Here is a 26,541-nt window from a genome sequence, read left to right as displayed (position 1 = left end):
TAAAATATTTTAACTGTGGTAAAACACATAACACAGAATTTACCATCTAAACCATTTTAAGTGTACCATTCAGTACTGTTAAGTATATTTACTGATATGTTGTATATTTAAATACTGTATATTTAGTTATATACTGTTAAGTACATCTATGCTCATGCAATAGATCTGCATGTTTCATCTTGCACAATGGAATCTCCATACACTTTACTCTTTTTTAATAAAACAATTCTATTGAAATAGAGTTGACCCATACCCTTCAACGGAGAAGGCAATGGCAACCCACTCCAGTACTCTTGCCTGGAAAATCCCATGGACAGAGAAGCCTGGTAGGCTAGTCCATGGGGTCACGAAGAGTCAGACACGACTGAGTGACTTCACTTTCACAACGGAGAAGGCAATGGCAACCCACTTCAGTGTTCTTGCCTGGAGAATCCCAGGGATGGGGGAGCCTGGTGGGCTGCCATTTATGGGGTCCGCACACGACTGAAGTGACTTAGCAGCAGCAGCAGCATACTCTTCAAACAATAACCCCTCATCCCTCTCTGAGGCCCCGGGGCCTACTTCTGTGTCCATGAGCTTGACTGCTCTGTCACTCGGTGTTGCTCCTTTTGTGTCCGCTGGATTCACTGAGCAGAATGTTCATCCACCTGGTGGCAGGTGGCAGGATCCCCTTCCTTCTTAGGCTGAATACCATCCTGACCATGTGGATGGACCACATTCCATTCATCCATCGGTTGTCAATGGACATTGGGGTGGCTCCCCTCTCTTGGCAACTGTGAACAATGCCACTGGGGACACAGGTGGACAGATGTGGCAATGTGGTTTTTAAAAATGTAAAGCCAGGTGGCCCAGGCCTTTTCCTTCCTTTTCTGCAATGACCTCATTGCCAACTAGAAGTCTGTTGTAGCCAGAGCAGAAACAGGGCACCCACACCAGCATCAAGCTGTGGCAGTGAGCCAGGTAAGTAGAAACTCAGGCTTTTCTCCAAGTCGAGAGATGGCAAAAGCCCAGGGATGCGACCCTGGACTGTCAGGAGTGAGGGTCCAAACCTCTTTCCCCACACATCTACCCTGGCCCTATCTGGCTCTGCATGTGGTCTCCACCCCAGGGATGGGGAGGGGACCAGCCCCCAGCTCCAACAGCAGTAAATGGCCCTTTATCCAGCTGCTGAGGCCTCCATGCCCCCACACAGCCTGTGGCTGTCACAGGTGGGTCTTTGTGCACAGGAGTGGGAGATTCTTTAGCCCCAAAAGAGACCCCAGTCCTCACGTGTCTAGGCCTTTGACCATTGTACCTTTTGGGGGTTCACCTGGCAACCCATTCAGATAGGGAAACTCCTTCCTAAAGATACAAACTTATCAATCCACCACCCAAGGGCAGGTGGAGATAAGCCCCCTGGGGATTGACTAGGGAGGGGATTTCCCGGGAAACCCTCTGGGGTCCATCCTCCAGAGGTCTGAGTGGGCACCTGCCCTGTGAGTGGAGGGCAGTGGATGGTGAGGGGGAGTCAGCGTGCAGGGTTGCGAGGCTCCGCGGAGTTCGCAGAGCTCTCTGGGCGTGGTTTGGTGACAAGGCCTGTGTCATCATAAGGGCTGAGCCCCGGAGTTCAGGTGCCAGAGGCAGCAGCTGTCAGGCGGCTCTAAATGCTCTGTAAGTATTGTTGACGGCAAATTAGGAGGACACGAGGGAGGAAGTTAAGCATGACTGGAACTTCCTCTGTCCTAAGACTGACTTTCTTGATTCTCAAACCTCAGTGAATGTTTAAGTTCATCCAGAGAACATCCTCATTAGAATTGTTGTTATATAGAATTCCTCTTCCTAAAGAGGAAAAAAATAAGGCCAAGAAAATACTTTTCTTCATTAAACTGATCACAAAAACAATAGGATTTTAGAGGTTTGATTTTGGTTAGGTTTTCTTCAGTCTGACCCACGCCCTGGATTTTAAATACAGACACGATAATGACTGAAGTTGTCCTCACCAGTGGCAGGCAGACAAAAAACCACGTGTGGACTCTGGGCTGTAATGTGCCAACAACGTCCCTAAAGGGCCTGTGGATTTTGGGGTCATTAGGGGAAACAGGAGACACACTTGTGGAGGGAAACATAAGCAGAGTGGCGTCACTTGGTTTATTGTATTCTGAAGTGTCATGGGGGGCCGGGGAGGGGTGCTGAGAACAAGCCTGCTTTATCAGCTGTTCTAAAGCCTTATCACCTGAGATTTGCATTCTAGAAACAAAATCATGATTGCAATATCAGCACATATGTCCTGTGAGATCTGGGTTCCGGTCCTGGTGGACGGCTGGACTAACCTGACGTGAGGTCATAAAGAGAAGACACCAGACAGCAAAGGCACCCAGACAGGCTCAGCCGGACAGCCAGGCTCGGCCTGATGGCTCCTCTGGGGATCAGGAAATCCTGCTGTTTAGGGTCTTGCCAGCTCCAGGCTCCCGGTAGGCCCCCATCCAGGGTGGCCCTGTGTCTGCTCCCCTCACCGCTCATCGTCCCGCCCGTAGTTAATTGTCTGCAGGGCCTGGGCAATGAGCACCGCCATCTCCCGTGTGCCTGCAGCAACCACCCTGCATGACATGAGGTCCAGTGGCCCACCTGTGGACAGAGGGACAGGGCGTCGGGTGAGGGGTGAGCCCCAGCCCTGCTCTGCTTGACCCGGTCCATTCAGCCTGCAGGCAGAGCATGTCCTAAGGCTGTGCTAGGGGATACCAGCTTCAGGTGCAGTGCCTGAGGCTCAAGACAGGAGGCAGTTCTCACCCTCCGTGTGCTTGGGGCTCCGGGGACCCCGCAGGCCTGGGGAGGCTGGGGGTATCCTTTCTGACAGGCCCCTGAAATGGATGCTCTAGGCACTGGATATCTAGGGCAGGCTGAAGGACCTCAACCTCCTAGAGGTGTGAACAGGCCTAAAGGACTCGTTGGCGATCTTGGTGCACACAAGTGTTTGTGTGTGTTCACATCCAGGAGCCCCTGGTGCACGTGGGTATTTTCAAGTGCATATGCTCATGTGGTCACATCCAGGAGACCTTGGTACACACACATTTGTATGTGTGTGTGTTTGTGGTCACGTCTGAGAGACCTTGGTGCACACGCATGTTCGTGTGTGCTCACATGGTCATATCTGGGAGACCTTGGTGCACATACATTAGTGTGTGTGTGCGTGTGCGCATGTGTATGTGTGTGTGTGCTCACATGGTCATATTCGAGAGACCTTGGTGCACACACGTGTTTGTGTGTGTTTACGCTCATGTGGTCACACCCAGGAGACCTTGGTGTACACGTATGTCTGTGTGTATGCATGCTCGTGTACTCACATCCAGTACAGACAAGTCTTCAGCTGAGATGGGCCTGCCTGTCCTTGATGCCCAAAGCCAAAGTGTCTTCACGTCCTGCCTCACCCCCCTGCAGTTCCACCAGGCCCCGAGGAGAAGGAGCAACAGGGAAAGGGCAGAGCAGGCCCCAGAGGTTATTTGGGAGGCTGGCATGTCCACAACAGGCTCTGGAGCAAAGGTGGGGGAGAACAGGCTCCACAAGAACCCTGACGTAAGAGGTGGCTGCATGGGCATCCCTGGGGTGGGACTTGCCCCTGTGGGGCCAATCACTAGGGTGGTGACCTCCAGGCAGAGGGATAGGTCACCTCTTGGATCACCACCTAAAACCTCGTCATTAGACTGGGGTGCACATGGCCAGCTCTGCAGTCTTGGTGGACATTAGAGCTTAGAAAACACTGCCCACCCTCCCCCAACCCCACCCGAGTCCTGACCCTGGGTCCATTTTCACACCAGGAAGCGGGAGAAGCCCTCTGGCCTGGCCCACTGTCCTCCCAACCTGTCTGTCAGGAGAGGTGGGAGGATGTCTGTCTGAGCTTGCGGGTCTGTCTGGGGGACACACCCCTGGGGAAGGAGAGCAACCTGACGGCCAAGCTCACCTGATGTGTCCATCACAATGCCCCCGGCTTCCCTGATGATGACCGTGGCTGCGGCCAGGTCCCAGCAGTGCAGGCCAAACTGGTAGTAGGCGTCGGCGGTGCCTGCAGCCAGGTGGCAGAGCGCCAGGGTGGAGCTGCCGATGACACGAACCCTGTCAGAGAGAGAGGGGGTGAACACACTGAATGGCCCTGCTCCAGTGCTGCCCCCTGAAGGTCCCCTGACTCAGAAGCTGAACAGGAGCCCAGGGCCTCTTCCCACAAGCTCTACTCTGAGCTCTGAGCCCAGAGCGGTGCTGCCCAACAGAACCACCTGTGCTGACGGACCAGCCTCAGTTGTGCAGCCTGAAGTGTGGCTGGTGCTGCAACGGAAAAACTCAGCCTGCACTCTGTGGACCCTTGATGACCTTCGATTTAGACCACGTGGAGCGGCTGCTGTCAGGGCAGACCCAGGGGAGACTGAGGGGGAAGGGCATCACTGATGTCACGGAGGACGCTGAGCCCGGGGCCCTGCCCCCACCCGGGGCTTAGGAGCTCCAGGCTGTGGACTGGCTGGCATGTGTGTCCCCTGCTCCCGCCCAGGGGGTAGCTGGCTGCTGTGCCTGCCCGGAGGTCCTGGGAGGGGAGGCGTACCCGTGGGCACCCGCGTGGAGTAGCCTCTCCATGTTGCTCAGGAACAGCTTCAGGGTTGCGGGGTCTCTTCTGGGTCCGATTTCTGTTAGAACCAAGGCCTTGGACAGGTCTGCATGGAGAGAATATCCCCCCCATTAGAAATGTCACGGTGTGGCTCCCACCACACAGTCAGGGTGCTCCCCGAAAGGAACGTTGCACCCGCCTTCTAATCCTGCTCACACTCCATGTCCTCCCTGTGTGGCTGACACTGCAGAGGTTTCTGACCTGGAAAAGGGAGGTCAGGCTGACCAGTCACACCCTGACTCTTACCTCCCAGGCCCCAGAAAGGCCTGATGCCAGGGGAGCAACCTCCCAGTCCTCTCGTTCCAGGGACGCATAGCATGGAGGAACTCGGAAGGGTCTGGGGGTGGTTACAAAACCAGCATCACTCAATCACAAACAAAAACAAAGTGACTCCAAATGGGGAGGAAAAAAATGCCTCATCAAATAAATCTGCCTTAAAAGCCTTTCTCCTGCTGCTGTGATGACAAAGATGGAAACATCACCCCCGAAGAGGAAGTGACATCTAAACAACATCTTTGGAAAGGGGTCCCCAAGAATAATCCCCCCATACACCCCCACATGAGGGAACGCTGCTGTGTGGTCACCAGATGTAGGCAATTGGCTGACTCCCTGTGGGGCTGTAGCACTGTCCCTACTTGGCTACAGACCCTCTCACAACCCAGATTTCATGTCCTGTGCCCTCAGGCCTCGGGGCTTGCCCGCCTGTGTGTTCGGTTGAGAGAATGAAGCCCCTCCATGAAGTGGAGGAAAAACCTGCCCGCAGGTAACCTCACTCCTGCAGTCACCTCGCACCAGGGACAGACCACCTGCAGGGGACACTGATACTGTTGTTGTCGTCCAGTCTCTCAGTCATGTCGGACTCTTTGCGACCCCACGGACTGTAGCCCACTAGGCTCCCGTCCTCCACTGTCTCCTGGAGTTTGCTCAAATTCTTTTTGCCTTTTCATACTGTTCATGGGGCTCTCGTGGCAAGAATGCCGGAGTGATGTGCCATTCCGCCCTCCAGTGGACCATGCTTTGTCAGGACTCTCCACTATGACCCATCCCTCTTGGGTGGCCCTGCTGGGCATGGTTCATAGCTTCAGAGAGTGACACAAGCCCCTTCGGCACGACAAGGCTGTAATCCACGAAGCGGCCATGACTTCTAACCATTTGAAAACCTTTTTCTGGCTGAGGATCAGAGTGAGGGTGTCTTGAGAGAGGTTTCACAGCCTAGAGGCGAGGGAGGCAAGTCCTCTGCCCTGAAACGCGGCCTTACTACTCCGAGCCTTTACCTCTGGGCAGCGAGCACAGGCCTGGCAGTTCCCCGTGGTGCCTTGGACCATCGCCTCTCACACACGTGCTCCTGCCTCCAGATCCTTACAGGCCATGAGCCCCTCACGTGAAAATAAATGTTAGCCGTACTACCTCACTGAAAAGCCCAGAACTAGACAGAAAGCACGCTGGGGGCTGGGAGGAGGGCCACCCGGACTGAGCCCAGGACCACAGAACTGCTCAGTTTATAGCAGTTACTTTCATGCCACGTGACCGTCATCGCAATGCTTTCTGTTCTAAAGAAACAAGTAACTGAGGGGAAAAAACGCTGTTGAGAATCCTAGAAAGACGGTCGTGGACACCCACGTGACTTCTTCCAAATATCCTCTGACAGAAACAGCAGCTTGGAAAAAGTAGACGAAACCATCCACAAAACCTGGCCACACCCGGCACTTCCCCACCCTGACACCAGGGGGCGGCAGACGCCCGTCGGCGACACGGCCCCGCGGCCGGAGTGGGGGCGGGGGAGTTGAGAAGGTGGCGGGTCTCCTGGACCCCAAGCAGTGAGTGCCCTGAAAGTCGCTCAGTCATGTCCGGCTCTTTGCGACCCCATGGCTCCGGGCCAGAATACTTGAGTGGGTAGCCTTTCCCTTTTCCAAGGGATCTTGCCGACCCAGGGATAGAATCCAGGTCTCCCGCATGGCGGGCGGATTCTTTACCAGCTGAGCCACAAGGGAAGCCCAAGAACACTGGAGTGGGTAGCCTGTCCCTTCTCCAGAGGATCTTCCCGACCCAGGGATCGAACCGGGCAGGACCCCGAGCAGGAGACCCTCAAAATCTGCAATAGACTGAGGGGCTGGGGGAGCCCCTGGCAGGGGACGAGGTCTGAAGAGCGGGAGTCGACAGCCCCACAACTTCTTGTAACTGACGTTCCAGGGCCTCTCCGGGCAGGACCCAAGGAGCAGACACTCATGGGAGTGAACCCCACGCTCACTGGGCTGGAATCAGGGGCTCAGGACCGAGAAGATGACGGCCGTCGTGGGGAAGGGGCAGAGCCAAGAGTCCAAGAAGAGCCAACTTTGCAGACAGTTCACAAACACACCAGGAGAGGGAGCCCCAAAGCCACTAAATGACAGAAAGTGCCTTCCCCGCCTACCCCATTCCCTCAACTTCTAGAGCTCATGACTACAAATTTCAAGTAGCAAGAATGTAAAAGAATGATATTTGAATCTCATACGCCATTATCACAAGAAGAAAGAGCACAGGAAGCAGAATAACATCTCTCCAGTCTGAAAGATCTGCCAACAAAACAGAAGCAGCTATAAGTAAAAAATGGAGAATGCACAGGAGAGCATCATTCACAAATAGAGGGGAGGGGTCCCAGGAGAAATCAGGGAAGAAAACTTTCATAAAAGAAAGTCAGACTAAATGAATAAGATAAACACAAATGATGGGGCTTCCCTGGTAGCTCAGATGGTTAAGAATCTGCCTGCCATGCAGGAGACCTGGGTTAGATTCCTGGGTCGGCAAGATCCCCTAGAGAAGGGAATGGCTACCCACTCCAGTATTCTTGCCTGGAGAATTCCATGGACAATTCCATGGAGAATCCCATAGGGTTGCAAAGAGTCAGAGATGACTTTGAGTGACTAAACACAAACAAACACGATAGATCATGCTTTACAAGAAACGGACTGTGAAAAGGAGAAAATTTTCAAAAATTAAAAAATTGGTAGAAAAGGTGAAAAGGTTTAACAGAAAGTGACATATTGGAATGGACATGTACACACTGATATATTTTAAATGGATAACCAACGAGGACCTACTGTATAGTACAGGAAACTCTGCTCAGTGGCAGCCTGGATGGGAGGGGAGTTTGGAGGAGAATGGATACATGTATATGTATGGCTGAGTCCCTTCACTGTTCACCTGAAACTATCACAACCGTGTTGATCGGCTATACTCCACTATAAAATAAAAAGTTTAAGAAAAAACAATGCTTAGATAAAAAGTGACAAAAAGATGTGTATTGAAATGTTGGCTAAGGGGCTTCCCTGGTGGCACACTGGTAAAGATTCTACCTGCCAATACAGGAGACAGTATTGATCTCTGGTCCAGGAAGATCCCAAGTGCCACAGAGCAACTTAGCCCGTGCGCCCCAACTATTGAGCCTGGGCTCTAGAGCCCAGGAGCCACAGCTATTGAGCCCACACACCCTAGAGCCTGAGCTCTGCAATAAGAGAAACCACCACAATGCCCACGCACCGGAACGAAGAAAAGCCCCCACTTGCTGCAACTAGAGAAAGCCCGTAGAGCAATGAAGACCCAGCACAACCAAAGACAAATATTTTAGAAAACGTTGGCTACAAAGTGCCTGCAGAAATGCATCCCAGCCTCCGCAACAGGTCACAGCTGGCTGATTCTGTGCAAAGACTCAAGTTCCTCCTTTGATTACGACTCTCATTCTGGGCACCAGCCCCAGGGCTGTTCTCCAGTGCTAGGATGCAGGATGTAACGTAACCCTCACAGCTGTCGTCGCACCTCCCTGCATGTATGAACACCGAGGTTCCAGGAACACAGCTGACCAGTCACACACGTAAGGCATCACAGTTGGGACAAAGCCAGGTGTGTAGATATCCAAGGGTTGTGCAGCTGAGAGGAACATCCCGTCACCTCCGGGGTGGAAACCAAGTCACCCGGCACACAGAGGACAAGCAGGGCGGAAGCTGTCACCCTGGACTGTATGAATCAGAGTCTTAAAACAATTGCGGGAGGGCCTTGGAACAGAGCATGGAGAGACTTGGGCTTCCGTGTTGCCGAGGGGGTGGATGGTGGGTGTGAGCCGTGGGAGGAGGGCTGGATACGGAAGGGTCTAGGAGGGTCGTGAGCGAGGGGACTGAGCCGCCTGTCATAGCACATGAATGTGGAACAAAGTTCACCCACGAGTTTAACAACACGCTCCCTCACCCTAGAGTTACACAACCGACTGCCTGGCTGCCTCTGGCAGGCGAGGCTGTAATTAACGCTGCTGTCTACGCAGGCCAAACCAAACTGTCCTGGGGCAGGAGCCGGGGCCAGACAGCAGAGGCAGTGGGCGGTCCGTGGTCCTACCCCACCCACCCTGCCCAGCCCCTGTAATGTTCCTCCCATCCCCACCCACACTCTGGGCACTCATGACCTCTAGGCCGCCTGCCTGCCCTTGGTCCTGCTTGGCCCGTTCTCCATGTGGTGGTCATCTCCCCTGCAGACCTGCTGCTTATGGTCATGGTCATGGGGCTGCCACTCCCTCTCCCCCAGTCTGGGGATCCACATGGTCTGCTCTCACTGGAGCTCAGCCTGGTGGACCTGGCCTGCGCTGGAGGCCCATCTCCCCACTACTGTGGGGAGCCGCGGGCAGGGACACCTCTGATCCCTCTCACTGCCTCTCAGGCCAGCTTGCCACACAGACTGTAACTGTAGCAGCAGCCCCTCTGTAAAGGCCACTGCGTCCTCTGTCCTGCTCCAGGAATGACAAGGGCTGGCAGCACCTGTGCAGTGTATGACACGGCTCGTGATAAGGCTTCCTCGGCCATCCGTGTTCTCACAGGAACCAAAGTCAACTGCATCTGGGAGCCACAGCCCCTACCCAGGTGATGTCACCTGGGCCACCGAGAGGTGCTGAATGCCAGAGCATGCCTCCGACTCTGCCCTCGTCCTTGCCGGCTCACTGGGACCACTCGGGAACAGGTGGCTGGGTTCCTTCCCTCGTTTGGGAAAAAAGGTGAGTGAAGAACAGACCTGGCCCATCAAAGGGAAACACAGAGACCCAGGCTAGCTCGATGTCCAGTCCCCCAGGGATGCGCGGTCCCCAATGACACTAGACCTCAGCCAGGGACCCCCGTGGCTGCCCGGAGGAGCAGTGACTCTTGACAAGTCCTTTTCCCATGAGAGGGCCCACCTGTCTCCCCGGAGACGCGCAGTCGCTGACCGTTGCAGAAGGCACCCTGGCCCCTCCGGCCTGTGTACAGCCGCTCCTCCGTGCAGTGGTAAATCACCCCAAACTCCAGCTGTGGACAGGCAGGTGGGACAGAAAACAACGACACAGTGACCAAAGGCCATGAAGCCCCAGCTGTGACACAAACGCAAGGGGTGTGGGTGAAAATTAGCTTTCAAAAGGGAGCTCAACAAATCAGCGTCCGCAGTCAAACCTAGACCTGAATGTGAAAGCAACTGTTCTTTTCTTAAATCACTACATTTAAAGATATATTTAAAGGAATAAAGACTATATTTTAAATTGATATCATAATTGAGCATTTCATTTTGATATGCTCATAACTAAGCGTATCATTTCAGCATTACTCAAAGTAACTGGAAAGGCTTCATTATTCAAAAAGATCTCGTTTTTTTCCTGGGAGGTGAAAAAAGGCTCTTGAGACTCCAATCAAACCCCACAAGAAACTCAAAATTGCTGACATGTGAAGAACTCAGAATGTCTCTGGACAGCTGAGGGCATGACAGAACCCAGAGTTGCGGGGAGGGGAAGCCCAGGAAGAAATGTGGATCCCCGGAGGGGCTGGCCGCCCCCCCACACACATCAGGGCACACAGCCTCGGTCCCCAACAAGCTGGTGTGCAGAGGAGGTGAGCCTCCTTACGTCTCTTTCCCTACCTCTCTGTTCTGGGTTAAGAACAGCATGTGTGCCTGTCCTAAGGTGAGGAGGGCAGCCAACAGAGAGAGAAAATGGGAGAGCTGCTGGCAGATGCCCAAGAGGAATCTGGGCTGCAGGAAAAGGACCCACTCCTGGAGGACCCCCAGTCAGTGCCCACCCAGAGCCAGCAGCAAGTGACGTCCCCCCTCCCCTTTCCTAGGACCCTGGCCTTATAGGGCTCCCCAAGTTCAAGTCAGTCCTGGAACTGGGCTGGCCTCCCTGCACCCATCAGAGGCCAAGGCCTGGCTGGTCAGTGACCCTGAGGCTAGAATGAACCCTCCACTCCTCTGTGCCTACCGCTCCACATGCACATCTCAGTGACCACGTTTAACACAGAAATAACGTGAGTGGCTGATTCCCTAACCAGTATCAACATTAAGACTCTCGCTTATTGTCACCTCCAAAACTAAGCTCTTTCTCACAGGCAGGACGCCCTTCCTGCCGGCCATCCGCACTCATGCCGAGACTGAAGACAGGACACAAGACTCGAACAAGGGCTCCTTCTGCACAGCTCGAGCCCTCGACCTAGGCAAGGGTAACTGTGCAGAAAGAAAGGTCCTTCCTGCCTGTAATCTCTGCAGTTAACTAATGAAGCTAAAGCCTGCATCCCGGCCTTTCCCGCAGGTCCCACAGTATGGCCCAGTTCCAGGGTCTGTGGGAACGGAGCGACAGCCACGCTCTCACCCAACAGCGAGAGGAGGATGAAGGCCTAACAGAATATTGGGACTAGAGATGTCCTCCCAAAATAGGAGCTTCTTTATTGTGTGACTTGATCACACGCCCCAGGGGTCAGATGGAGACTAACTGGGAACATGTGCCCAGAATGTTCCCTACACCGGGCCCTGCTGAAAGCCCTGGGGGGTGGGGCCGGTGGAGCCCCGAACCCTCACAGCCCAAACCTTCAAACCACAAACCCTCTCGCCCCAACTCCTCACACCCCAACCCCTTATGCTCCAAACCCTCATGCCCCAATCCCTCATGGCCCAAACCGCTTTGCACCTGTTTCCTTTCTTGGATTTGAAATCAATACCAGTCACAATGAAGGCTTAGGACAAGAACAGGAAAAAAGGTTAGAACCATGAAGTGAGATAAAGGAACAGCAGCCAAGGGCCCAGGCAGCCAGGGCCCCATTCACTACATACCTCCTGGTTCACAGCAAAGCCAATGCTCACCGCCACAGTTGGGAACCTGCAGAGGAGACAGATGGTTGACGCTGTGACATCACGGACTCATGCAAACTCAGCAGCCTCCGTGCAGCTGGAGGCACAGAAGACCTTTCTACAGAGTGGCTGGGTTTGTTTTGTCAGAAGCTACTTCCCACAATGGCACCGAGTGCTTCCAAGACAAGCAGGCCAAGCTGACCTGTGGGACAGCGACCTTGACAGACAGCTGCACTGACAGTTGTTAGGACGGACAGTGACCACAGAGGACCCGGTTGAGAGATTTTAATAATCAGCTTTCTGGTTCTCAGTGGCCAGTGAGATGGAGGGTCCAGGTCTGCGACAACCAGGCCCTCCTGACATGAATCCTGGGTGAGCCTCACACAGGACAGCAGGCATGGTCATGGCACGGAAGGCAGGCAGTGACCTCGCAGCCTGCCTGTGGGTTTATGTCTCCAGAACAATCTCTCCTTTATGTGAAGACTGTCAGAGCTGAACAGGCAGGAACAAGGAAGGGCTGGTTCTAACCCAGGAGTCTTGGGACCAACCATTCCCAGGCTGTGAGGTGCTGTCCCCATGGGACCACTCATGACACCCCATGGCCCAGCAGGGGTCCCCACCCTCAGAAGGCCCTTCCCCACTTTCTTTACCCCTGACACTGCAGGACACGAGCAGGATAGGTCCTGTGAGAGCTGCAGGGTGAGGAGTCACCACGGCCCTGTGGCCCTGGACAGTGTCTGGAGACTAAGAGTCAGCTGCAAAGCTTGTTTCCTAAATGACACTCTAGTCCAGGTTCTCTCTCTGGTCCTGGGGTAGACATGTGGCCTTTGTCCACCATGGGGCTTGGCCCCTTCTGTCCCCAATACCCACACACGGGCTCTACTCGGTGACCCACAACTTGATTCATGTGCCCCAGTCCCACACGACTCCCCAGGGTGTCACATGCTAGTTAGAATTAGAGTCTGGTGGCACTGCTGGGGTCACCAGATCGCTCTGTTCCACTGCCTCCAATAGGGCCATGACCAAATTCTCAAGGTGACCCTCATGCAGGAAAGGGTGACGATTCATGTGATGGGCAAAATCACTTTCCACACTTACATGTAAACACTCCAAGTGAAGGCTCCACACCCCAGCCCAATCACCTCCTTACTGTAAGGAAGGAAGTGGGGTATCTGGGGTCATCTATAGGAGGCCCTCCCTAAGCATTCAGCTGAGGGGGATGTAGGTCACGGGACACCCCCCCAATGCCCCGACTGCAGGACGGGGACCTGGGCCCTCCCTGAGTGTCTGGCTGGGGCGATGCAGGTCATGGGAGCCCCCACTGCAGGACAGGGGCCTGGGACAGGGCAGGAGCTCTGAGAGCTGCACGCATGTCCTTGTGGGAGAGCCACCCTCTGTGGAAACCACGGCAACCTCAGTGTCATTAAGCCCCTGACCAGCTGCACAACCCTGACACCTGCCCCCGGTCAGTGCTTCTAGGGCCAGGTTGCACCATCATTGCCCCAGCCCACTCCCCTCCCCACCAGGGCCTCTGACCCCCCGAAAACCTGCTGTTTGGGGCCGATATTTGCCATCAGATCAAGCTGGCAGCTGGCAGGCTCCTCACCCCCAAGGCCACTGTCCACACTGCGTGTTCCTGAGGCTACTGGACCAGACACCTTGTGTTACTTACAACCCTGTCTGTCTCTCCAGGGAACTCCTTAAGGGTTCTTCTTAATTCAACCCAACGTTTAAATGTGATAAACAACAATTTTTAAACAAGTGAAGATTTCCTACATGCCTTGAATGAATCTCACAAATGGGAAACCTTAAAGTATCAGGATCTGATCACCTTGTGAGTGAGACCAAAGCCCGCTAGAGGTCTGCTGACTGGCTGCTGCCTCAAAAAATGCTGCTTCTGAAAAGATGGGTGTGCCTGCTCACCTGTGCACAAAGTTGCAGGTGCCGTCAATGGGGTCCACGATCCATGTGGGGTTGGGTGTGAGCACGCACTTGGCCCCGGCGGCCGCAGCCTCCTCAGCAATGAACCTGCAGTGGACAGAGCTCAGCCTGGGAAAACGCGCCAGGTACCCAAGACACAGCATTTCAAAGCCCAGCTGTGAGACCAGCAGGCTTCTCTGGGTCAAACAGGGGCAGGATCTAGTGAGCTCTAGTTCTCTGACCAGGGATTGAACCCCAGGGCCCTTTGCACTGGGAGCTTGGAGTCTTAGCCCCTGGACCACCAGGAAAGTCCCTCATAGGCCTGTGGGAGGTACAGAAGGAAATAGCCCAGGAATAAGGTTCACCGCTCGAGACAAATTAGACCAACCCATTTTACTTTATTAGTTTTCTCTGAGAGTCGTAAAACTCTCTTTGTGATTTTTGACGGCCCAGTGCACCCTGGCCTTCCCTCTGGCCAGTTTGTTGACTCTGTGACAAGGTCACCTTCGGTCCACCAGGGAGCCAGCTCATGGTCCTCGGCCTCAACTGTCAGGCCACAGCCCAGCTCCGCTGCCTGATGACACAGCGTAAAACCAGGGAGCCCATATCAGGTTGTTTCTTATTTTATCAAAGTCAAAACAGCTGCAATCTATCTTTAATACTGTTTTGTGAAAGACTAAAAATGAGGAAGAGCAAACGCTCCAAAAGAAAGTCCTTCTTAAGAAAGAGTGACAATCTTACACCAACTTGGTTAAGGGACATATTTAAATACTTATATATGCAGAAAAATGACAACATACCATTTTATCTTACAATACATATGCAACTTTTCTCTCATCACAGATTTTTCAATTTGTCTCTGATCTAAAATACATTTAAATGCCCCCAAATTCTGATGTTTAGCTAAGTGCTAAGTCACTTCAGTTGTGTCCAACTCTTTGCGATCCTATGGACTGTAACCCACCAGGCTTCTCTGTCCCTAGGGGATTCTCCAGGCAAGAATACTGGAGTGGGTGCCCTCCTCTAGGGAATCTTCCTGACCCAGGGGTGGAACCTACACCTCTTACCTCTCCTGCATTGGCAGGCGAGTTCTTTACCACTAGTGCCAGTTCTGGACTTTCTCTTAAATCTTAGTCATTGGGAAAAGACCAAGCCTGGCTTCGAGCTGCTGAAAGATGATCTCAGATATCTGAATCTTCTAGGCAACAGAGCAGAGAACAGTGTCCTGGAGCTATCCCAGAGCTGAGGAGGGGGCAGGCAGAGCCGGCTGACCCGGGCAGCCAGCCCCCACCCCTTGCAGCCTGCAGCTGGGTTCAGGGGGCACTTGCATCCCCCAGGGCTTTGTCAGGGGGGCTGGAAAAGCTCCAGGGAGCTTGACACCCACTGTGGGTGGGGGCCACTGCTCTGGGTGGACCAGATAGTCTTCTGAAGAGGATCCCCCATGTGACATGCTGACTTCTGCCCTGATACTCGGCAAGGAGTATGGAAATTCACATCGTGCAAATGGATACCAGGCCCCACATCAACACAACAGTGGATCCAAACCACCAGGAGCTGGAGCGTGATTCCAGGATTCGGCCTGTCAGAGCAGTCTGACCACAAAGTGCCAGAAGCCCTGGTACCATCTCTATGCGGAGCCCTGGTGCCATTACCACACAGAGCACTGCAACAGCCAGAGCCTCTACCTGGACCCCTGGAGGCCCAGCCCAGACGCCTCACTGCTGTTGGAGCCTCTGGACGACACATGGATGGAAGGAGCCCCTGGACCAGAACTGGTGGTGGTTCCTGAGCTGCACTCTCTCAGACTCCAACCCCCGGAACATGGCGGGGCTGGGGCGCTGACCTGCCGGCACCTCTGCCTGCATCTGCAGTGTTAATACTGAGTGACTGACTCCACGTCTGCGTGGACCTGCATGGCTCAAACCCATACTGCTTAAGCGTCAACTATGATTCCTTGGAGGCTGCCAGTTAATTTAGATTTTTATAAACTAAGAAATCAAACATTTCAGAGCCTGTAACTATTATAACAGATGTCAAGGTCCTGGCTTTACATCAAACAAGGAAACAGGAAGAGACGCTGAAACACAAGAGCTGCCAACAAGAATATGCATGTACACACCTGCATATACACATCACACAAACACACTCACACAACACACACACACACATACCATACACGCACACACACCATACACACATACACATTTACACATACCACACACACACAAAACATACATATACCAGACACACACAACATACATACACACCCAACACACACACAACATACAACATACATACACATACCACACACACACCACACAAACATACACACACCAAACACACACAAACACACCATACACACATACCATACACACACACCACACACATGCACACCACACACACCACACATGTACACACACACCATACACACACTCACACACATACATATATACACACATACATACACACACAATACAAACACATGCACACATAGTACACACCACACACACACAAACCCCAGGTGACGCAGGTTAAAGGGAAGCAGCAAGGAAAAGGTGCGAGTATGGACTGGCCTGTCCCTGAACCTTGGTCACTCGCTGGGCAGCTGAGGAGGGAGCCCCTCACTGGTCCAGATGGACAGCGGCCAGGCTGACACATCGTCTATACCCAGGAACCCGGTGACTGAGCTCTAGGGTAAGTGATTCCCTAAGGAAGGAGAGGACCTTCCTGCTCAGAAAGCCCCCCTCCCTCCCCAAGGTCCAAGCATCCCCTGGGGCCCCAGGTTCCCCCGGAACTAGATGCACAGCATTGGACGAGTGCTAGTCTTTCTCAAGGAAAGGATGAACAGTTGCATCAGATTCTTCACGCAGTGACTTATAAGGTCGGGGACACCTGTCCTGGAGAGCAGGTAGCCCTGGGGGACAGCCTTCCCTGGCTCGGGCTTGGTGCTGCGTCCAGGCAAGTCTGTGCAGCCTGGGGGGACCTCGGGGGTGGGGTGGGGGGGGCGGGGTGCGCCTACCTGTGGGAGGGAAATCTGGTCTGCAGCTCCTGCAGGATCAGGGCCTCCACCACGTGATCCGTCTCTGTCACCAGGTCTGCGGCTGACGTCTTGGTTGAGACACGTTTTTCCTCAGAAAGGGCTTTTCTGATGATCTGCAATGAAGGGTGGGAGGTGGGTGACACTGGCCACCCCCTCCTGCTCCAGGGTTGGGCCCCTCCCCCATTGCCAGTGGACACACAGGACAGATAGGCAGATGGGCAGTGCCAGGCTCTCTGTGGGCTCTTGGGAGCCTTCACTGCAGCGCCCCCTTCTCACGAGAAAGCACCTCATGGCTCCCATCACCCCTGATGGTGGCTCACAGTGGCCTCAAGGACTGGCCTGGAGCAGAGACAACCGGGCCTGAGAAGCCGGCCCTCCTTCCAGGAACAGAGCCCAGCCCAAGGCTGGCAGGCACCGAGCCACCTGGCAGCCCTGCCTTGGCCTCCTGTGAAGGCAGGTGTGGCCCTGGGCCCAAGGTTGGCCGAGAGGACATGAGGGGCATCGATGTGTGACCTCTGAGTCACATCCTCAAAGGGCCACGATTCGCTCAGTGCTTCCTCCAGCCCATTACACTCCTCTCTTGCCGTGATACGGGCGTGCTAGGGGGTCGGCTTCTGTCTCCTGGGTCAGTGCCATGGAGATGGGGCCCTGGGAGGCTTCAGGAAGCAGAGCCTGCCCCCAGACTCTAATTGGATGGGGGTGAGGAAGGACCCCCACCTCTGACCCCCTCTCTGCAGGAGCCAGGCCACCCTCCCACCTCTGCGTCCTCAACTTCCCTGTCCCTTCTGCTCCACTGAGTCATCACTCACTCTCCAGCCCTCTCCCATGGGGGTCCTGTGGTCATCTGGGCTTTTTCTTTTTTGATGGGGGGGCGGTGGTGGAGTCAGGCCCCGGGCCACAGATCACGCAAAGGACTGTGAGTTGAGGAGGATGCCAAGCCTGTCCTTCTGTAAGGACTTCTTTTCCGTTTCTACTAGCGTTTACTATTGCCATCCTGTGATCGTTTCACTGCGGGCCCCTGTCCTTCAGCGCAGGGCAGGCCATGCCACACCTGCATCCTCCGCCACCCGTGGTGCTGCTCTGGCCAGCCCTCTTCACCGGCTGCTGCTCCCCAGGGCCCTGGACGTGTCCTCTCATCCAGTTACACTCCCAGATATTCAGACCTCATTTCTGAATCATTGCCCCAAACTACACTGCCCTTCAGACAAGCTGGCCACCACTAGCCCCAGGTGTCCTCTGTCTCCCTCCTCTGAAGGTCCATCCACCCAAGGGGCTGAGGCCTCACAAAACTTAACAACTTATGGCAAAACCCCCAAATCTACTGCACACACGATGTACAAACCTTAATACTAGGTTAACAAAGTTCAATTTCAGACATTTTCTACACGGAGAGGAGAGGTGGGGACAGTGTCTTAGAACATAAATCCTTATCAGGCTCGATCAGTCTTGCCCTTTAGTGACAGTCCCATCCTTGGGGGATAATCTGTGGTATTCCAGGTGAGTTACCCACCAAAACCCTTGACCACATCTGCTTCCTCCCTGTCTAAAGGATTTTAAACATTCCCATTCTGCCAGTAATAAGTTAGTGTGTGCTGTTTTTTAATTGATGTTTTTCAGCTACTCACTAACTAAGCCTGCACTTCACAGACCTCCTGGCCTGGGTCTCTCCCTCCAAATAACATTCTGTTAATGTTTAATAGATAAAATATGGGCCTTAAGTCACTGAAGCCTGATTTTCAAACCCCATCAGCTCCAGCATCTGGGGCTATTATTCAGAGCCACGTCCAGACATCTCTTTCTTGTCTGTGCACCATCTTGGTTCTGTGCTAATGTCTCCAAGTTGACCATACGGTTATCACCCATCCCCAAGGAGCAACTCATATGAGCTCCAGAACTGTAAAGTATACTCACAGAAGCCTGAGCAAGCGGGGTTTGGGCCTGGCAGTACCATCACATTTCAGGTTCCAGACTTATGAGTGTGATGAGATGGTTAATCTTATGTGTCAGCTGGATACCCAGATACTGTGTCAAATGTTATTCCGGGTGTTTCTATAAGGGTGTTTTTGGATGAGATGAGCATATAAATCAGTAAAACAGCTTGCCCTTTGGAACATGGGTGGGCCTCATCCAGTTAGTTGAAGGCCTGAACAGACAGAAAACACAAACCCTTCTCTGTGTGAGAGAGCTCTCTACAGACTGCCCCTGGGCCCTTGGCCCACATGTGCCAATAGGGCTGCTGCTGCTTCTGTCAATAGCTAGCTCACAAATTCTGTTTTGGCTGAGTCTTCAAATGTTGGCCAAAGTGTTACAATTGTCAATGTGGGTCACCCCTCACCCTGTGGAAGCTGGGGGTGCCAGTGCAGGTGGGGCCAGCCGAGGCCAGAACTGGCAGCAGAAACACTGAACTCACCAGCTGCCCCCTCCATCTGCAGACAGGACAGATGGGGATCTCCCAGAGGAAATGCCAGGGCTCAACCTGTGATCCACCTAAGGAGAGCTTGGGGAGGACAAACCTGCTCATCCCTGTTCCGGGGCAGGACCCGGCATAAGACACCAGCCCAGGCTGACAGCTCCCAAACTCTACCCTCAGCCTCTCCCATGAACTCCCCACAACAGGGCTCTACACAAGAAGAGATCCACTGGCAATTCAAGTTCAACTGCTTACAGCTTGGAACACAATATCTGACCTCCACCTCCAAACCTGCTCCCCACCCCCCCACAGTTCCAACAAATCCATGGACCAGTTTTTCAGGCCGAACCTTGCAGGCACCCCTGGCTCTTTTCACATCCACCTCCCATCTGGCAGCAAATCTCCCTACAAAATTCAACTGCTTTACTGCCTTCTTCATCATCTGCAGTCAGACCCACCCTCACCCCTCACTTGGACAATTCTCATAGCTTCCATCGGAAGCTTCTGCCCGCAACCCCTTTGGTGTTGTAGGCCCCCCACCCAGCATCAGTCAGGGTGAACTCCCCTTCACCTTGTAGGACTCCACACAGAACTCCAAACTGAACCTCAGTCACACTCAGAGTAAAGGTTAAAGTTCTTTCCAGAGTTACTGAAATATTTGTTAAGTGAATGAATATATTTCTAATTAGTTTAGCACCATTATTTTAAAACAGAGGATCTCTAGGAAGTCAGTAAACACATAAAAAGGCACTTAAGTTCTTTAGTCATATAGCATATACAGTTAAAACTACCATAAAATACCACCTCAAACCCATCACAGAGGCTAAAATGGAAAGACAGACAACACCAAGTGTTGTCAGAGAACCCCCAACTGCTGCTGGGGAAGCGGGAACCCATGCAGCCGCCTTGGAAAAGCACCTGGTGGAATTTCCTACCCCATGACACAGCAATTTCACTCTTAGTGTTAATCCAGCTCCAGCATAAATGCATATGGACGTAACCAAAAGACACATGCAAGAGTGCTGGATGAGCAACGTCATTCCTAGTAATTCCAAACTGGACACTGTACAAAGTCTCAAGAGTTGAGTGAATGAACTGTCATATCCTCACTCACACAACAACGTACTACGTACAGCAGAGCCTCTCAACCAAGAACACCAGCTGGGGATTTGGTGGAGGTGCTTATTCCTGGCCCCTCTCAGGACCGAGCAGGTAGGAACCTGGGGGTGGACTCAGCTGGCCACAAAGGCCCTCCTGGTGCTTCTGATGCACTTGAAGGTGTGAGGACCACATCTCCCCGGGAGCGAGACCCATGAGTATCTACACCGAGGAGACCATCAGAAATTCTGTTGGAAGATGGAAGTTGGTAGGTACACAGAAAACTAAGCAAAAGAAAAAACCCCACTTTTTTTTAACTTTAAGGGAAAACACAAGTTGAGTAAGAAAGCAAAGAATGTGTAATACAACTATGCTGCTCGGCTTGACCTTGCGATATGTGTGGTCACAGCATGTGAGCCCAGGCACCAATGGGACTGACAGGGAATGCAGCTACACGACACAAGAGCGTCTAATGTGGATGATGCAGAAAAGAGCTACTATTTAGAAGACGGGTGTAACTATCAGAAAACTGAAGACAGCGAGCTCTGGGGAAAAGGATGAGGATGACATGGGACAAGACACTGTCCTGTCCACTCTATGACAGTCCCCTTAGTGGTATCTCACTTATCAAATGCCCCCATGTGAATAACTGATAAAAAATACAGTCACAAACCAGACAAATGGGGCTGCTGGGTGAGAGTCCCCGCTGTGCCCCTGTGCTCCAGGCAGCTTGAGGTGGACAGGGGGCACCCCACCTCAGAGTACACCAGCAAAGTTTTCCCTGTCTGACAACTAGAATGTTAAAGGAAACAGGATTCTCAAATTTGAGGGCAAGCCTAAACATTTATAGGAACCCACCAGTGACAAGTCTGAAGCCTAAATAAACTTTTCAAAGCTATTAGTAATCAATTTCAATGAGCCACCTTACAGAAAAGCTTGAATTTATCTTTCTAGTCTCTGCACAGAATGTACTACTAACTCATCGTCGTTTGAAGATGCACAGTATGAAGCCAAAATGTGAAAAAATATTACAGAACGTTTTGAGAAGCAGTTAAAAAGTTATTTGTATGTATTCTGTTATATTTGGGAGCATCATAAAATGTATACTGTTGTGACCTTTTTTATTCTAAATAAACAATTTTTATGTTGAATTTTGTATATTTTTTCTTATAGAAGGCCCCTAAATTATTTAAATTTCAGCTTCAACAAAACCTGGATCTATGCTGCAGGACAACTTAAAAAACATAGTTTTCTTAGATACTTTTGCTCACACATCACATAAAAGATGATAAATACTCATTTCGATGAATATCCCTCTCTGTACTTGCGGTGGTGAAGGGGGGGGCGGCTGACGTCACTCTGTCCCCCAAAGCCTAGCAGCCAGGGCAGGGCTCCTGCAGCTGTGGGGCGGTTGGACTGGCCAGGATGCCCCCAACCCGAGGCACCCCAGGACTGGGCGGTGGAGAGGCAAGGACACAGGGGGTCCAGGAAACCTCTCGGGATAGGCAGAGGGGAGACAGCAGCAAAGGGTCCAGGCTGCCGTGACCTGAACCCATGACTGAGAGACGGAGGGCCACACAGTCTCCTGGGAACCAGTCCTTCCTCTGGCTCAGGACCTGAGCACACAGAGCTGTGTCAGGGCAACAGGATGGGAGGGGCAGGCACCCCTGTGCTAGGAGGCCCTGGGACCTGCACCAAACATACCTCTAGCTGAGGAGGACTCAAGGGTGAGCGCTCAGCACCCTCTGTCCTCCCCACCCCAGGCTCACTGGCTACAGGCCAGGCTTTCTCCACTCAACGCCTTGTGATGTTACTGTCAGAGCATCACTAAGGCACTCTGTCCCTCTTCACACAGGACAGGATGACCCTGTGTGGCTTCTGTCTAGTCCCAGCCCCAGATCAGACCACTGGCCCCTCCCTAACCCCCTCCTCTAGTCAGGGAGGCAGAGAGCAACAGCATAAAGCCCAGGAGGGAGGCTGCAGTCCTGGGCCTCCTGACTAGACCCCTAAGGGCAGAATCCTTACTGCACCCTCACCCTACTGTCAAAAAATGCTTTTTCTGTTGTTCTTGGCAAGTTGTAAAAGCAGAAGAGATCTCTTAGATAAGTTAAAGTTCCCAAGACCCTTAGAACGGGGCCTGCTATGTTGCAAGTTTTGTGTAAGCATTTGCAAATTTATTAAAAAAAAAAAAAAAGGGTTTCAAAAACCCTTCTGTTTCCTCAAGGATCTAAATTTGAAAAACCACAGAAACCCTGTAACAGCCCAGCAGGGTTTACACAGTGGTGTCTGAATTCTAGACTGGCTTCTTCTCCAAGGTTGAAGGACGAAAGTTGTACGGTGGAACCTAAAAGTTACCATTATACCCTGAGGACGCGCCTCCGGAGAGGAAGTGAGGGTTGGGGAGGGGCGGGGCAGTGCCCCCGCAGGCCGGGGACCTGCTCTCCAGGAAGGACGTTGGCCCTGCAACCCCGAGCTTCCTCAGGGTAGCAGGCGGGGTTGGGGTCCTCCTTCTCCCCAAGGATCAAGGCTCACAGGGCCCCTTTGAGTCCTGAGTCCTTCAAACTGCAGGAGGGCCCCCAACACAGAAGGCGTCCACTAGTGTTGAGGTTAACTGTCAGGGGGCCGGGGGACCGCACGGTGACTGTGCTCTGGGGACGCACTTCTACTGCAAAACTGGCGACAGCCTGCCTTTAGAAAAGGAACTGCCGCAGGGACAGGGCTCCTCCTCCGTCCACCTCCTATTCGGATCGCCGGAACTCAGCCGTGCGCCTCGACGCGCGAAGGGGGACCTAGCCATCCCTGCGTCCGGCATCCCCCAGCGCCCCTAACCTGGCGCCGCACGTGGCCTGAGGACCCCAGGCGCGGGGCACCGAGGAAGGGAAGAGCAGAACATAACGAGAGCGCGAAAAGAGCGCTGCCCTCCGCAGGTTTCTTCGGCTCCGCAGCTCTATTTCATCCTTCCGGTGCGGGCAACAGTTCCTCCATTCGCTCAGCGTAACCCTCTCGACTACGGACACTCGAGGACAGACGGTCCGCCCTATCTCCACGCGCCGGGTTCGAACTCCGGGCAACCGCAGCGCGTCCCGCCCCCTGGGTCAAATCCGAGGCCGTCCGCGCGCCTGGACCCCGTTCCCCTCGCCAGGCCGTCCTGCACCCCTAGCCCGAGGGGCCCCGGACGCCAACCCCGGCGCGGAGGCGGCAGGTGCACAGGTGTGCCGGAGGCGCTGCAGCACCCCTCGGCGGCTCGCGCCCCGCGCCTTCCTGCCCGCAGGGTCTCCATCCGCCACGTCCTACACCCGCTGTGCCCCAAGTCCCCGTGCGCCCGCCGTGCGCCTTGGGCCGCTCTCACCTGTCCCGCCCGCAAAGCCAGCTGCACCGCCGCCTCGAAGCACTCCTCCCATGGGCCCCCGGCCGGCGCCTTCCCGTCTTCGCCGCTCGCCTTCATCGCGGCCTCCGGGCCAGCCGGCGCTCCCGGCCCCGACGCCAGGCTCCACGCTCGCCCAGCGCCTCTGGCCGCTCCGCTCCTGGGCCGCGCCCGCCGGCGGGTGCGGACCTGCAGGGGGCGGGGAGCGGGCGGGGGCCGAGCTGGACCGGCGCCTGGCTGGGGAGCAGTGCCCAGAGCCCCGCCCCGCCCCGAAACGCGCAGGGCCCCGCTCTTTCACGGCTCCGCCCCAAGCCCCGCCCCGCCCAGACCCCGGCCCCGCCCTCCTCCCCGAGCGCCACCTCACCCTGTTTCATCTCATCCGAATCCCAGTAGTGGGCCCAGGGTGACCTCTGGCCATTATCTCAGCCTCGGGTGTGCCTGGTCGTCATCTGGACCACCCTCCTCCACACTGACCTGTGGACAGTGTATCCCAGAGACACTGAGACCATCCTAGGGAAGTGTTTGTTTGATATAGAAGCCGTGCAATGACAGGGTGGGCTGTCAGGTGGGCGTGGAGGAGGGGGTGACGTGTGGTCCGGGAAGGCCTCACAGAGGAGGGGGAAGGGTAGAGGACCGGAGTTGGGAGGGGTACAGGAGGCATCCACAGATGGAAAAGGGGAGAGTGTTGTTTCCAGGCAGAAGACATATTCTAAAGGCGATGCCGAAAGGTAGCAGAAGCAGACCCGCACATAGGGTTCTGAGCATCTCTATTTCAGCGCTGTCATCTTGGCAGAGCTGCCCCCAGGGGACATTTGGCAATATCTTGGGACTTTCCAGACTGTTGCAACTGCTAGCACCTAGTGGATGGAGGCCAGGGAAGCTGCCAAATACCCACCGATGTACAGGACACCATAGCAAGGAATTGTTCGGCCCAAAAGGATAATAACCCCGGGGTTGAGAGATCATGTCCTACTTTAACTCTCTTCCCAGGAGTTTGGCTCCAGGTTAAAATTCCATGTGTGATGTTTCAGACCTGGCCACAGGCAACTACAAAGCTTTACCTGGCAAGTCTCACGAGGGTGGGGTCTACCTTCCTCGCACTGGGACCCGGCCAGCACACTACCATTTTCTGGAGGGAGTTCAACCCAAGACTCAGAAGCCTCCCCCCAATTCCCCCATCCCAGCCATGCTCTGGGGCACGTCTCCATGTCCGGCCCAGGCACTTCCCGTCCCTGGGGGTGGGGCCTCACATGAGGCCTCTCCCAGGGTCTCTGCCAAGACCACCTTGTCCAGGGGCCTTGAAAGTGTCTCCTCCCCTCTGACTGAGGTTCAGTACTTTTCCACTCCAAGCCTTCCCAGGCCCCCAGGTCCCAGCAGCTCACCTACTGGCTGCAGACCTAGTCACGTTGTGCAATTATATGCTTTTCTTTGTCTTTGAATCTAGTAGGTACTTGATTTTAGAACTGAATGAACAAAAGCATCTGTTAGTTTTGGCTGACAAACCAAAGAGAGATAATCCACAGTAGATGACAGAATAAGGCCTCAAGGAATTTTGTGGACAGCTTTTCGTGGCAAAGGAGAATGCACCTGGAATTGAAGTTAGTCTCTGTTTTGATCTCAGAGAGTCACTGCAAGTGTGAAGCCTGGGCTGAGGAGTAGGCATTAGGACCCTCGATATTAGAGCCACATCAGCTAGCATCTGGGGTTCGCTGGTAGCTCAGCTGGTAAAGAATCTGCCTGCAATATAGGAGACCCTGGTTCAATTCCTGGGTTGGGACGATCCCGGAGGAGGGATAGGCTACCCACTCCAGTATTCTTGGATTCCCTGGTGGCTCAGATGGTAAAGAATCCGCCTGCAATGCAGGAGACCCGGGGTTCGATCCCTGGGTTGGGAAGATCCCCTGGAGGAAGGCATGGCTACCCACTCCAGTATTCTTGACTGGAGAATCCCCATGGACAGAGGAACCTGGTGGGCTACAGCCCATGGGGTCCCAAAGGGTCAGGAACGAATAAGCACAGCACAGCACAGGTTAGTGTCTAGCTGTGCTCTGGCAGTCCTCCTAGGGTATCTTGTTCAGTTTTTAGTGTGTTCCAATAGTTATTTACTTAAACATGTGATTAAGGGCATTTCGGAATGGGCTTCCTCGCACATATTCAAACCAGGAGGAAGATAGTTGGTTTAGTTTGCAGAGGACTCTGGGCCCTTGCATGTTGACTTCTCAAACTCAGCTGCAGGGCCCCCACTGCCCACCTGGGAATGTTCGTTGCTGCCCTAATGGTCAAGGGCCACAGTCACTTGATCCTTGAGACAGGCTTATTGACACTTCATCACAAGGAAGCAGGGGTGATCATCTGCCTGACAGTGATGCCACTAAATGCCATGGTCACTGAGGACCACTTCTCAGCATCAGGGAGCCCTGCACTGCACTCAAGGCCCGACATGCCCACATCAGTCCTGTGACTTGACCCACAAGTCCGTTTCCTGGGATCAGCACTCCCAGCAGAACATCAGTCAGGGTCAATCAGGACAATAGAAACCACCCTGAGTGTTTCAACAGAGAAAATTGAATGTAAGAAATTGAATAAGCAGAGAAAAAGGCAAAAACAGAAAACCGAGGCCACAGAGATAGTAAGTGCAGGCAGCAGCTGCCACTCTCAGGGTTGGGGTTGCCAGAACATGTCAGCCGGAAGGGGTGCCAGGATTCACGGCCAAGAGGGGCCTGGAGGCAAGGCTGCTGCTGTGGGCGCTACTGCCTCTGCCAGGTGCAGGCAGGCTGGTTCAGGGTGCAGTGCTGTCAAGACCAGCAGACAAGTGGGCCCTGCTCCTGCCTCCAGCCGCCCAGTTCCTCCGGGCCTCCTGTGGGTGGAGCCTAATGGAGCCAGCTGGCAAAGGGGCCTGCAGAGCCTTAGCCCCATGTAAAGCTGCAGAGCAGAGAAGGTGGCTCTGACAGTAGCTCATTGTCCAGCACAGCCTCACTATCCAC

The 26,541-nt window shown here is 53.9% G+C and overlaps 1 protein-coding gene across 1 annotated transcript; it reads right to left on the bottom strand.

Annotated features, from left to right (window-relative positions):
* Nucleotides 1–2,113: 2,113 nt before the first annotated feature.
* IMPA2 (inositol monophosphatase 2) lies at nt 2,114–23,873 on the bottom strand. Its single transcript, XM_069569018.1, has 8 exons — nt 23,543–23,873; nt 16,665–16,798; nt 13,649–13,753; nt 11,708–11,753; nt 9,816–9,924; nt 4,565–4,673; nt 3,935–4,086; nt 2,114–2,604 (listed from the first exon to the last, which is right to left on the bottom strand). The coding sequence occupies exons 1-8, from the start codon at nt 23,636–23,638 to the stop codon at nt 2,489–2,491; spliced, it is 867 nt and encodes a 288-aa protein (XP_069425119.1). The 5' UTR covers nt 23,639–23,873; the 3' UTR covers nt 2,114–2,488.
* Between the last annotated feature and the right edge of the window lie 2,668 nt (nt 23,874–26,541).

Source organism: Ovis canadensis, chromosome 23 (assembly GCF_042477335.2).
Source record: "Ovis canadensis isolate MfBH-ARS-UI-01 breed Bighorn chromosome 23, ARS-UI_OviCan_v2, whole genome shotgun sequence".
In the NCBI taxonomy this organism is placed as follows: domain Eukaryota; kingdom Metazoa; phylum Chordata; class Mammalia; order Artiodactyla; family Bovidae; genus Ovis; species Ovis canadensis.
This window is presented reverse-complemented; position numbering and strand designations above follow the sequence as displayed.

Coding starts and splice junctions, on each gene's coding strand:
- IMPA2 (XM_069569018.1), bottom strand. CDS start 23,638: ATGAAGGCGAGCGGCGAAGACGGGAAGGCGCCGGCCGGGGGCCCATGG. Junction 13,754..16,664: donor ACCAGATTTCCCTCCCACAG/GTAGGCGCACCC, acceptor TGTCCACTGCAG/GTTCATTGCTGAGGAGGCTG. Junction 11,754..13,648: donor ACCTGCAACTTTGTGCACAG/GTGAGCAGGCAC, acceptor TCTCCTCTGCAG/GTTCCCAACTGTGGCGGTGA.